This window comes from Mauremys reevesii, linkage group 22 (genome assembly GCF_016161935.1).
Source record: "Mauremys reevesii isolate NIE-2019 linkage group 22, ASM1616193v1, whole genome shotgun sequence".
NCBI lineage: Eukaryota > Metazoa > Chordata > Testudines > Geoemydidae > Mauremys > Mauremys reevesii.
Window position 1 is genome coordinate 2,162,471 of NC_052644.1, and position 12,981 is coordinate 2,175,451.

At 58.6% G+C, this 12,981-nt stretch overlaps 1 protein-coding gene across 1 annotated transcript in view; it reads right to left on the minus strand.

Moving 5' to 3' along the window:
• Window positions 1-12,981, minus strand: part of EHD2 (EH domain containing 2) — a 36,724-nt gene that overhangs the window by 11,908 nt on the left and 11,835 nt on the right. Inside the window, exons 4-5 of the mRNA XM_039510808.1 lie at window positions 5,867-6,865; window positions 613-710 (exon numbers count right to left, since the gene is read on the minus strand). Coding sequence (XP_039366742.1) covers window positions 613-710; window positions 5,867-6,264 — 496 coding nt within the window. The 5' untranslated portion in view covers window positions 6,265-6,865. The remainder of the gene's footprint in view (window positions 1-612; window positions 711-5,866; window positions 6,866-12,981) is intronic.

The following is a 12,981-nucleotide window of genomic DNA, read 5'->3' on the forward strand; positions in this document are numbered from 1 at the left end:
GAGAGAACCCAGGAGTCCTGGCTCCCAGCCCCCGCTCCATCCCCCCTCCCCTCCCAGAGCTGGGAAGAGAACCCAGGAGTCCTAGCTCCCAGCCCCCCCTGCTCTAACCGCTAGCCCCACTCCCCTCCCAGAGCTGGGGATGGAACCCAGGAGTCCTGGCTCTCAGCCCCCGCTCCCAGAGCTAACCCAGGAGTCCAGCTCCCATTTCCGCTCCCCTCCTCCCAGAGCTGGGAGAGAACCCAGGAGTCCTGGCTCCCAGCCCCTGCTCTAACCCCTCCCCTCCTCCTCCCCGAGCTGGGAGAGAACCCAGGAGTCCTGGCTCCCAGCCCCCTGCTCTAACCCCCTCCTCCCCTCCTCCTCCCAAGCTGGGGAGAGAACCCAGGAGTCCTGGCTCCCAGCCCCTGCTCTAACCCCCTCCCCTCCCCTCCCCTCCCCGAGCTGGGGGGAGAACCCAGGAGTCCTGCTGGGCTCCGCAGCCCTTCCACCCACCCTGGCGATCAACGTGCCCCTGAACGAAGCCCCACGCGGGGGGAGCCGGGGTTACAGATGAAGCCCCCGCCCTTTGCTCCATCCACAGAGCACTGAGCCAGTGCATCCCCCCCCAGGCCTTACCCCGGGACACACGCTGCTTGGCTCCCGACAGGATCCCCGGGGTGTCGATGAGGCTGATGCTCTCCAGGACTTGGTTGGGCAGCTGGGCGCACATGAACCTGGCAGGAGAGGGAGGCAGCGATGAGCAATGGCAGCACGTGAGACAGGAGAGGGGCAGCTCAGCCTAGCAGCTTGGGCTGCGCACGAGGAGCCAGGACGCCTGGGTCCTACCCTGGCACAGGGAGGGGAGAGGAGTCTAGTGGTTAGAGCTGGGGGGGCTGGGAGCCAGGACTCCTGGGTTCTCTCCTGGCTCTGGGATTGGAGTGAGGTCTAGTGGTTAGAGCAGGGGGGTGGCCAGGAGCCAGGACTCCTGGGTTCAATGCGTGGCTCTGTCACTGCACTGCTGTGTGACCTGGGGCAAGTCTCTTCCCCGCTGGTACCCGTCTCCCCTCCCTGCCCTTGTCGAGTTAGGGTGGGACTGTCTCACTCTGGGCAGCGGGGGGCCCTGATCCCGGCCGGGGTCTGGGCAGCACCTGGCGCACTCGGAGACTCTGTGTTTGGATGCTGGCAGGTTTATCTCGCGTGCTGAGAAAGCCGCTGGAAAACACGTACTGTTTACTCAGCCCCCTCTCCTTGCGCAAGGAGCAGATCGGGGGCCGGGCCGGAGCGCACTGCGCTGGGGCCAGTCTCTGCTCCCCAGGGCCCACAGAAGAGTTAGAGCAGCCCCGAGGCTGCTGTAATTTACACTAAGGGCCAGGCAGCTCGCAGGATTCAGAGGGTTTAAAGCCACAGGTGCGGGGAGGGGTAACTGGGAATCACAGACCTTCTGCACCTTGGGGAGTCCCTGCCTGTCCCTGATCCTGGGGGTGCTGGGGAGCCAGGTCCCCCCCCCTACAGAACAGCAGCCTTGGGGGAGCCCCAAGCTGGCTGGAGAGGCCGGTGGCCCTGTGCAGCAACACCAGAGCTGGGCATTGGCCCCCTCCAGTCCCAGGGTGCAGCAGCCACCCCCTGGCCTCACCTGTGCCAGCCTGGGACCACCCTTCTTCCACACCTCCCCCCGCCCCCCACCCGCGGCGGGCCCGGTGCCTCGGCTCACGCTGGAAAATGTCTTCTCCTGCCCGGGGGCAGCCTGGGGCACCGCGGCACCGGCCACGTGCCACGTGCCAGCGCCTGGACGCGGGCGAAGGGGGGAGCGGCCCCCATGGCAGCCCGGGGCACCGGCCACGTGCCAGCGCCTGGACACGGGCGAAGGGGGGAGCGGCCCCCGTGGCAGCAGGAATGAAGGCTGGAGCAAGCCGCAGGCTGGGGGATCTGGGGAGAGGAGAGCGAGCCAGGGCTGGGGCAGAGACGGGGGGCGCTGCCCCACGCTCCCTGGCCTGCGCAGGGGGGTGGGGATGGGGGGGGGGCATCGGCAGGAAGCTGGGCCATGCACACGAGTGGGGGGCTCATGGGAGGAGCCCGTGTTTACAAACTCCTCCCCGCTGCAGGAAGTCGGCCCGGCCCGATAGAAACACACTGCTAAAAATAGCCCTGCCCGGGCCCAGCTGAGCCGGGCGTGGGAGGGGGCTCCCAGCTCGGCCGTGGCTCATTCGCTACAGGCCAGATGGGCTCCGGGGTCTGCTCCAAGCCGGGGGCTGACGGGAGCCGTTGCACTGACCTCAGTGGGCTTGGGGTTGGGCTCCAGGGCCCATTGCCCTGGGAAAGCCGCCACAGTCCATGAAAAGAACCCAGGCGTCCTGGCCTGTTTGTCTAGAAGGGAGAGTGTTTCCAGAGTCAGAATTCATTTTATTTTACCGACATTGGGGCCCCGTCGGGCCGGGCACCGCCCAGACCCTGGCCGAGATCAGGGCCCCGTCGCGCCGGGCGCCGCCCAGACCCCGGCCGAGATCAGGGCCCCGTCACGCCGGGTGCTGCCCAGACCCTGGCCGAGATCGGGGCCCGTCGCGCTGGCGCCGCCCAGACCCGACCGAGATCGGGGCCCCCGTCGCGCCGGGCGCCGCCCAGACCCTGGCCGAGAGCGGGGCCCCCGTCGCGCCGGGCGCCGCCCAGACCCCGGCCGAGAGAGGGGCCTCCGTCGCGCCGGGCGCCGCCCAGACCCCGGCCGAGATCAGGGCCCCGTTGGGCCGGGCGCCACCCAGACCCCGGCCGAGATCAGGGCCCCCGTCGCGCCGGGCGCCGCCCAGACCCCGGCCAAGATCGGGGCCCCGTCGCGCCGGGCGCTGCCCAGCCGAGATCACGGCCCCATTGTGCTGGGTGCTGCACAGACACAGAGTGAGAGCCAGTCCCCCATAGATGTATTATCCCTATGTTACCGACAGGGGAAACTGAGGCACAATGCGATTTCCAGTGAGTCTGTGACAGAGCCAGATACTGAACCCCCATCTCCTGGGTCCCAGCCTTTCCTCAAGGCCCCCCTCCCTCCGTCTTCCCCATTTGCACCCCTCAGCTCAGCCCCGGGGGCCTCCTGCCAGCCATCCCCGGGGGCCTCCTGCCAGCCATCCCCGGGGGCCTCCTGCCAGCCGTCTCGTGAGCAGGGCCTGGCCGCCGTGGCTCCCTGCCGCCAGCGCATCTGGAGCCGTGACGCCTTCTTTCCAGGCAGGCCGGGCCGGGGAGGGGACTGGGCCACAGGCCCTGCATTCCTGAGAGCCTGGCTCAGCCCCAGCCCCCAGCCGGGCCCCCCCGCCGCGGAGCGGGGCTGGGTGGGAGCAGGTGCCTCTGCACTGCATGAGACCCCCACCCCAGACAAGGCCAGGCTGGACGCACATCAGGGGGGGCTGCTGCTGTTTAAACCTCCCTCCCCCAGCCGCAGCCCCCCAGGTGTAGCCCCCTCCCCTGTCAAACCCGACAGGCCAGGCTTCTCCCCAGGGGCTGGGCAGGGACATGCCGGGCTGAACAGCTGTTTGCAATGGGCTCTGGTGGAGCAGGGGTGGGGCGGGAAGCCAAGGCAGGGCTGTGCCAGATGGGGCAAGGGATCTCCACTTTTCAGAGAAGGAGTGGGGTCTAGTGGTTAAAGCTGGGGGGGTTGGGCTGGGAACCAGGACTCCTGGCTTCTATCCCTGGCTCTGGGAGGGGAGTGGGGTCTAGTGGTTAGAGCAGGGAGGGTTAGGAGCCAGGACGCCTGGGTCCGATCCCTGGCTCTGTGAAGGTGTGGGGTGTCTGGTGCAGGGGGGGCCTGGGAGCCGGGACGCCTGGGTCCGATCCCTGGCTCTGTGAAGGTGTGGGGTGTCTGGTGCAGGGGAGGTCTGGGAGCCAGGACTCCTGGGTCCGATCCCTGGCTCTGTAGGATGTAAGGCTCGACGAGGAGAAACGACATGTGCAGGGTTATGCAGAGTCAGGGAAATCGCTCAGGAGTCCTGACAACAAGCACACGCCGCCTTGCTACCATCCTGAGCTGCTGCGTGCGGCCGCTGAAGTGCTGCTGTGTTCCACCCCAGAGGCAGCTGCACTGCGGTGTGTGTTGGGGGAGCCGTCCCATGCGATACTCTGTGACTCGGTGGGAGAGGTTTACAAAGCAGGGCCAGTGGCTTAGCCACAAATTTAATCACTGACACCCCCAGGCCGGCTCCTCAACATCAGGACAGGAACTGGCTCCCAGGGGTGTGGGTGTGTGTCCCCACTGGCTTACACACACACACATGCAGGGATGCATGCACACACATACCGGATTGCACACACACAAGTACACACACAGGTGCACAAACACAGAGGAATGTATGCGCACACACACACACACACATACACACGCCCCACCCAGCCTTTCCGAAACACGCTTGAACAAAACCTGGCAGGGGAATTTGCCTGACACCGTGCGGCCTGGGCCCCGAGCTCGGCTCTCGCTTGCCCTGCAGACCCTGGGCGTGAAGCAGGACTCCCCGGGCCGGGGCTCTGGATAGTCCCTCCTATCCTTGTAATCTACGATGCAGTGAACAGCCCGGGGGGGGGGGGGTCTGTTCCCATCTATCCCCCTGCCCCCCCATCTCGGAACAGTGTCGTCTCCCAAGGAAGGACGGGAGCCCCATTGCAAGAGACATTTACTATCCGACTGCAGCGAGCGGAGGGGACCGTCCTGTCCCATGGGGGCGGGGGGGATAGACTGGAGGGGCCGATCCCACCCCAGGGGGGGCGATAGACTGGGAGAGGCCGATCCCACCCCAGCATGGGGGGGGATAGACCGGAGGGGACACACCGCCCTCTCCCCCCAGGATGCCCAGCACAGAGGGGGGCCAGGGCAGAGCCAAGGGTGGAGACAGGCTGTAGAAATGAACCATGGCTCCGCCCTGGGGTGAGGCTGGCTAGATCGGGGCTGGGAGAGGAGAGGAGAGGAGCGGAGCTGGGGGTGGGAGGGGCTAGAGAAGGGGAATGGGCTCCCCCTGCTTATCCCAAGGGCAAGGGGACGCCCATTGACGCTGAATGGCAGCTGTTTAAGCCAATGAAAGGAAATGCAGCCGGCCATTGGCCAGCGGAACTCCCTGCTACAAGCTCCGAGGCCAAGCGCTTAGGGATAGTGAGAACGGTTAAAGACACACTGGGGGGTTTGGTTTAAGAAGGGATACAAGTCCCCAAGCTTCAGGGCATGAGCCCCCTTCCAAGTCTTGGGGATCAGGGGAAAGCATCCCCTAGTGGCCAGATTATCCCATAGTTCTCTGGGCTAGACGGACCCGCTGGCCATTCCTATGTCACATCCCTTTGCTTAAGCACAAGTGAGGGGAGCTGGGACTGGGCCCATCAGGCCAGGCCTCCTGCCTGCAAGAGAGCGGGTCAAACCAGACACCCCCGAGGACCGTGAGGTACCGGCTGTGGCATCGCACCCCATGGGGGGAATTCCTGACCCCTCCATGGGGCTGATCCGCTCACGCCCTGGAGCATGCCCATTAAACAGCCCCAGGACCCAAGCTGGGTCAGCCCGGGCTGGCTCGGGCGAGGGCTGAAGACGAGGAAGAGCTCTTGCACATGGCAAGGAAAGGCCGTGGCACAGGGTCCCTGGGGGAAGGCACTGGACAACTAGCGGCCCTCTGTTGTGCCACAGTGAGTTAGCGGTGGCCGGGGAGCATTGTGGGAAGGCACTGGAGGACCAGCAGCCCTCGATTGTTGTGTGGCGGGCTGGCCTGGGCCGAGTTAAGTGGCTGTAGAGGGAAGCTCACTCAAGGGCTGCCCAGTAGGCCCCGTTGTTCCGGCCACCACACGCGTGCGGACGGGGCTGAGTTCACGGGGACGTTGGCCACTGCTGGCCGGCCCTTCGGGGGCAGGAGCCAGCGAGCGGGGGGCCAGCACTCACCGGTTGAGGAAGGTGTTCCCGAAGGGGTTGAGCTTGCGGAAGGGTTTCTTGGGGTCAACGATGAGGGCGTTGCCCGGGATGATCCCCTCGGTCTCGCCGTGCATGACCGCAATGAAGGAGTCGGTGGTGGGCTCGGGCCCGATGCGGCTGCCCGGGATGTCCTGCTCCAGCAAGTACCTGATGAAGGTGGTCTTCCCTGTGGAGTACTGCCCCACCACCAGCACCATGGGCTTGTTGTCAAAGTCGGCGTCCTCCAGGGCCGGCGAGTGGAAGTCATGGAAGCGGTAGAACTCCTCCACGGGCAGCAGCTTCTTCTTGTAAAGGTTCTTTAGCCCCTCGGTGACTGTGTGGATCACCTCAGGGGTCTTCTTCTCGTTCTTCCTCATCCAGCTGAACATCTTCCCCTAGTCCTGCCGTACACACCCGGGGAGAAACAGGGCAACGGGACCTCCTTGGGAGATCGATAGATCCTAATCAATAGATCCTGCCGAGATCAATAGCTCGGAGCTGATAGCTCTTTCTGAGATCAATAGATCTGTGAGTCAATAGTTCAACCGATCCGATAGAGAGATCAATGAATCCAAGCTGAAAACCCCGTCGAAAACCAGGAAGAGCCACAGACTTTTGGAGATCAGCAGATGTGAAGTTGATAGATCTTTAAATTGCTAGATCTCTGGGAGATCAGTCAGTCCAAATGGAAAGCTCTTGGAGACGGGAGACCGACAGATCTGAAACCAATAGACCTCTTGGGAATCAGCAGATCTCTGATCAGTAGATCCAAATGGATAGATCTTTTTTTGTGGGGAGACGGGTGGATCTCTTGGGTGATTTCCAGACCTGGATTTGGTAATCAGATGACATTTAAAGGCACGGCGTTGCGTATGCTGCTTGATTTATAGAAACCCAAGCAGAATCACTCCTAAACCAGGATCATAGGCTTGGCACAGGGGGGTTTCTTCTGATGCCGTTTGGGAAGGAACTTGTGCTCCCCTTTCCTCCCTTAAAAAAAAAAAAAAAAAAAAAAAAGTTATGCAGCCCGGAGAAAGCCAGCACCAGGAGCTAGCGGCACAATCTCAGCAGGGATCAGAGCTGCTAATGGCGCTTTGCAGAGAAAAATTCCTTCTCTGGCCCATGCAATTTTTTTTTCTAAAGGAGGAAAAAAATCTTTCAGTGAACTTGCAGAAGATCCTGCAGAACATCTGAGGAGGGGCTGGGAGGCGGCCTAGGGAAAAGGAGTTGCCAGATGACACAAGGCAGACAGCGGAATATATTAACATAAATTATCAGGGGGGTTGTGGGGGGAACTTGAGAACGAATATTGTGTGTGGAGGGGGAGACATATGAACAGCTTTGTACCGAAGGCAGGAATGTAGGCTGGACAGGCAGCCTGTGGTGCCACCAAGCGGGGGACTGAAGCATGTGCTGTCAGAGGGAAAAGGAGGAACCAGATGCAGCCTTTGCAGTCACCCTTTGCACAGGATGCTCAGGAAAGTTCATCTGAATTCACAGCAGGGGACGTTACCACCCCCTCCCAGAACATGCCTGTGCAGAAGTCAAGGGGTCTGTGGCCAAAGCTCATGATTTTGTCACAAGTCTCATGATAATTATTAGCGGGGTGGGCGTGTTCGTCTGTATCCACAAACACAACGAGGAGTCAGTGGCACCTTAAAGACTAACAGATTTATTTGGGCAGAAGCTTTTGTGGGTAAAACCCCACTTCTTCAGATGCCTGGAGTGAGAGTTACAGATACAGACGTAAATATCCTGGCACGTGAAGAGAAGAGAGTTACCTCCCGAGTGGGGACCCAGTGCTGACAAGGCCAATTCAGTCAGGGTGGACGTGGTCCACTCCCAATAACTGATGAGGAGGTGTCAATTCCAGGAGAGGGGAAATTGCTTTTGTCGCGAGCCAGCCACTCCCAGTCCCTATTCAAGCCCAAATGAACGGTGTTAAGTTTGCAAATGGATTGTAGCTCTGCGGTTTCTCTTTGAAGTTTTTGTTGTTGAAGGATGGGCATCAGATGCCATCGTGTGCCAGCCATGCCCCTCTGCCATGTACATTGGCCAAACCGGACATCCCTACGGAAAGGAATAAATGGACACACATCGGACATCAGGAACGGTACCATAGAAAAGCCAGTAGGAGAACCCGTCACTCTCCCTGGACATTCAAGAGCTGATTTACAAGTAGCCATCCCTTAGCTCTCTGGGCCGGACATTTGTACAGCATGTAGCACAACAGGGTCCTGGCCCAGGTGCTACCCTAATACAAATAATAAGGAAAAACTAAAGCCTAATGAAACCTGGCAGTAAATCCCATGCAGGCACGAGGCATCGCTCTTCTAGAGGCCTTCCATCGGTCGATCTCCAAGTACTTCATGACCAAGGTCGGTATGGTTGTCTCCATTTCACAGGTGGGGAAACTGAGGTTCAGAGTGGCCAGTGACTCGCCCTCGGTCAGCAGGCCAGTGACAGAACCTACCTCCCCCGAGTCCCCCTCCAGCGCTCTATTCACTGAGCCAGGCTGCTTCCCGCACAGAGCTCCAGGGTGGTCAACCATCCCCTATTAACGACGCAGCCACTTTCTACTAAGCAAAGGAACCTGCTCGCAACGGCTAATCGCAGGCGCTGAAAGCTCCCTGGCACTCCAGGCCCATCGCACAGAGCTCAGAGCAGACGGGGTGGGTGGCGAGCCGACAGAGGGGGTGTACGGAGACACCCGAGCAATTTATTATTTTGGGCCTGGTTGTACATTTTCCATTAAGTCTCCCCCCTTCCCACCTCTGATGGTTGAGTTTTTGACCAAGTATCTTAGTGGGACGAGCCTGCTTCTCTCAGAACCACCTTGTGCCATAAAACTAGGACGGAAGGCAGAGTCCGGGAAGTAGCTGACAAAATCCAGGAAGCGCGACTTTGCTGGTTCAGACGCCTGTGGAGCAGGAGCAAAGAGGCCCTGGTGAAGGCCGCAGGGCAGGACACGGTGGTAAGAAAGAGGAAAGCCAAGGGAGCAGTTGCCTTCTTCTTGCAGCAGCCTTGGCAGGGAGGCGCAGAGCCCTCAGATCGTGTCAAATCTGCTCTGCGGGCAGTCCTCAGTGATGTTTGACGTTGTCTGTCTTTGGCTTCAGTCATACATGGGATCCTTTAACAGGTCCCAGGTGTGAGGGCTGGGTCTGCATTGACACTGGCCCACTCAAAATCCATTCACAAGGACCTGGGAGTGGCATGGCAAACCAAAGCGGGGGACACGCATGGCCAGGTCAGTAACGAGTCTGGTTTCTGATGTCAGCCGTAGACTATAGAAATCTGGGCTGGACAAATGGGCCCACAGCAGGTGCCCTGATGACAAGCACACTCTTGGGTTGTCAAAGAGAACTGTTTGCAGGGGTAGGCTTGGGTTTGTCCTGATCTTCTCAGCCATTCTGCCTGGAGCATCCTCATGAAGGACACGTAGGGGAGTGATTTTCTTAACATGGGGAGCAGCGGTACTGCTGGGGGGTGAATCGTCCCAGTTACGATGCACATGTTGAGCGCAGTTGTGGGTCGACCAACGTGACATGAGACAACTGGAAAAGAAGCAGTAGATAGATTGCATTAACGAAGATGGATCTTAGTTCCACCTTGGAGCGATGAAGGTGGTTGGATGCTTGCACAACAACCCGACCTCAGAGGATGCAATCAAGGGAAGAAGAATTCTGCTTTTCGCAAAAACAGAGGCTTGCTGTGAAAATTTTCATTTGGTCAACATTGAATTAATTTTCTGTTGGGGAAAACCTTTTTATGGAAAGTTGTTGTCCAACCCTATTAATAAAAATACTTCATTTTCCACCCAAAACCTGAAAGTTTTCAGACAAAAAGGCAAAATTTTCCACAGGGGTGGGGCAAAAAAATTCCAATCAGGTCTAATTTTTAAATATCTGAAACTGGCGTCTCAGCAAAAGCTGGAGCAAATGGTCTCTAAGGATTCGTGGGTTGCAAGGCCAAGAGGGACCACGGTGATCTAGTCTGACCTCTGTATAACGCAAGCCAGAGAACTGCCCTGAAATGATTCCCAGAGCAGAGCTTGTAGAAAAACAGACCGTCTTGATTTTACAAGGGTCAGTGATGGAGACTCCACCATGATCCTTGGTCAATTGTTCCAATGGTTAATGACTCTCACTGTTAAAAATTCCCGTCTTATTTTTGGTCTGAGTTTGTCTAGCTTCAACACCAGGTTCGACCTTCCTCCGCTGGATCGTAGAGCCCGTTACCGAATGTTTGTTCCCCGTGCAGGTACTTACAGACTGATCCAGTCAGCCCTGAGCCTTCTCTTGGTTAAGTTAGACTCAAGGAGCTCAATCCATTTGTTACTCCAAGGCAGGTTCTCTCAGCCTTTCCTCGTTCTCCTGTGAGCCCTCTCCGATTCATCAGCATCCTTCTTGTGTGGTGGCCACCAGGACTGGACACGAGATCCCAGCAGTGGTCGCACCAGGGCCAAATACGGTGGGAGAAGAACCTCTCTGCTCCGACTCGAGATTCCCCTGTTGATGCATCATCTCAGGCTGGCATTAGCCCTCATGGCCCCAGTGTCACACCGGGAGCTGACGTTCGGCTGATTCTCCACCCAATCTCTGTCAGAGTCCCTGCTCCCCAGGACAGCGTCTCCCCCACCCTGTAGGCACGGCCTGCATTCTGTGTTCCTAATCGTATCCATTGACATGCAGCTGTAGTAAAACACTGCGGGAATCGCACAGGTCAGGAAACGAGTCCAGTTCTACCCACAAGTGGAGAGCAGCATTTTAACAAGGGCTTTCCCCGGTCCCTCCTCCGCGACGCTAATAGCTGCTATAAGCAGCCACTGTCTGTCTGAGTTGTCTCCCTGGAACTGAACCACCAACTTCCAGAGCTAAAGCTTAGAATCGTAGAATCACAGAATCTCAGGGTTGGAAGGGACCTCAGGAGGTATCTAGTTCAACCCCCTGCTCAAAGCAGGACCAAACCCAACTAAATCATCCCAGCCAGGGCTTTGTCAAGCCTGACCTTAAACACCTCTAAGGAAGGAGATTCCACCACCTCCCTAGGTAACCCATTCCAGTGCTTCACCACCCTCCTAGTGAAATTGTTTTTCCTAATATCCAACCTAGACCTCCCCCACTGCAACTTGAGACCATTGCTCCTTGTTCTGTCATCTGCCACCACTGAGAACAGTCTAGATCCATCCTCTTTGGAACCCCCTTTCAGGTAGTTGAAAGCAGCTATCAAATCCCCCCTCACTCTTCTCTTCTGCAGACTAAATAAGCCCAGTTTCCTCAGCCTCTCCTCATAAGTCATGTGCTCCAGCCCCCTGGTCATTTTTGTTGCCCTCCACTGGGCTCTTTCCAATTTTTCCACATCCTTCTTGTAGAGTGGGGCCCAAAACTGGACACAGGACTCCAGATGAGGCCTCACTAATGTTGAATAGAGAGGAAGGATCACATCCCTCGATCTGCTGGCAATGCCCCTACTTATACAGCCCAAAACACCGTTAGCTTGCTTGGCAACAAGGGCACACTGTCAACTCATATCCAGCTTCTCGTCCACTGTAACCCCTAGGTCCTCTTCTGCAGAACTGCTTCCTAACCATTCGATCCCTAGTCTGTAGCAGTGCCTGGGATTCTTCCGTCCTAAGTGCAGGACTCTGCACTTGTCCTTGTTGAACTGTCCTCCAATTTGTCTAAGCCACTCTGGACCCTATCCCTACCCTCCAGCGTACCTACCTCTCCCCCTAGATTAGTGTCATCTGCAAACTTGCTGAGGGTGCAATTCATCCCATCATCCAGATCATTAATAAAGATGTTGAACAAAACCGGCCCCAGGACCGACCCTTGGGGCACTCCGCTTGATACCGGCTGCCAACCAGACATTGAGCCACTGATCACTATCCATTGAGCCTGACAATCTAGCCAGCTTTCTATCCACCGTATAGTCCATTCATCCCAATCCGTACTTCTTTAACTTGCTGGCGAGAATACTGTGGGCGATCGTATCAAAAGCTTTTCTAAAGTCAAGATATATCACGTCCACTGCTTTCCCCATATCCACAGAGCCAGTGATCTCATCAGAGAAAGCAATTAGGTTGGTCAGGCATGACCTGCCCTTGGTGAATCCATGTTAATTGTTCCTGATCACCTTCCTCTCCTCCAAGTGCTTCAGAATGGATTCCTTGAGACCTGCTCCGTGATTTTGCCGGGGACTGAAGTGAGGCTGACCAGTCTGTAGTTCCCCGGGTTCTCTTTCTTCCCATCACTATATTTGCCTTTTTCCAATCGTCTGGGACCTCCTCCGATCGCCACAAATTTTCAAAAATAATGTCCAGTGGCTCTGCAGGCTTTGCCATAGCCTGATGAGCCAGCAGAAGGTGCTGTAGCCAAGCTGGACTGGAGTCACAGAAGCTATTGCTGCCGATGTCCCTCACTGCCGACCCCCAGCCCCTCTGCTATCCCAGCCTGGAATCCCCCCCAACACACACAGCTCGGCCGATGCCCCTCACTCCCGACCCGCAGCCCCTCTGCTATCCCAGCCTGGGATCCCCCCCAACACACGCAGCTCGGCCGATGCCCCTCACTCCCGACCCACAGCCCCTCTGCTATCCCAGCCTGGGATCCCCCCCAACACACACAGCTCGGCCGATGCCCCTCACTCCCGACCCGCAGCCCCTCTGCTATCCCAGCCTGGGATCCCCCCCAGCACACACAGCTCAGTCCTGCAGCCCCCCAGTGGCTGCTGCTAAGGAGGCATCTCCCTGAGCTGCGTTCTGGGGTGGGGCTCTGATGGGCGATTTAGCCCGAGAGCTCTCTGAGGCACACGCCGTGTGGCCTACTTTGTGCTTGTCCAGCAGCTGGCACCATGGGGACCTGGTCTCCCTTGGTCACTAGGCGCTGGATCGCGATGTCTGAGCACGTGGGGGTCGGCCAGGACTCCTGGGCACCCCCCGAGGGGAGGGGAAGCTACACAGGACAAAGCAAACTGGGTTTCAGCTCCGGTGAACACCTGCAGGGTCCAGGAATCGGGTCGGATCCCTCACCATAGCGGGGAGCCCCCTCCCAGCCTCCCGTGGCAGTGCCCACCGGTGCAGCCCGGTGCGCGTCTGCAGCCGGGCC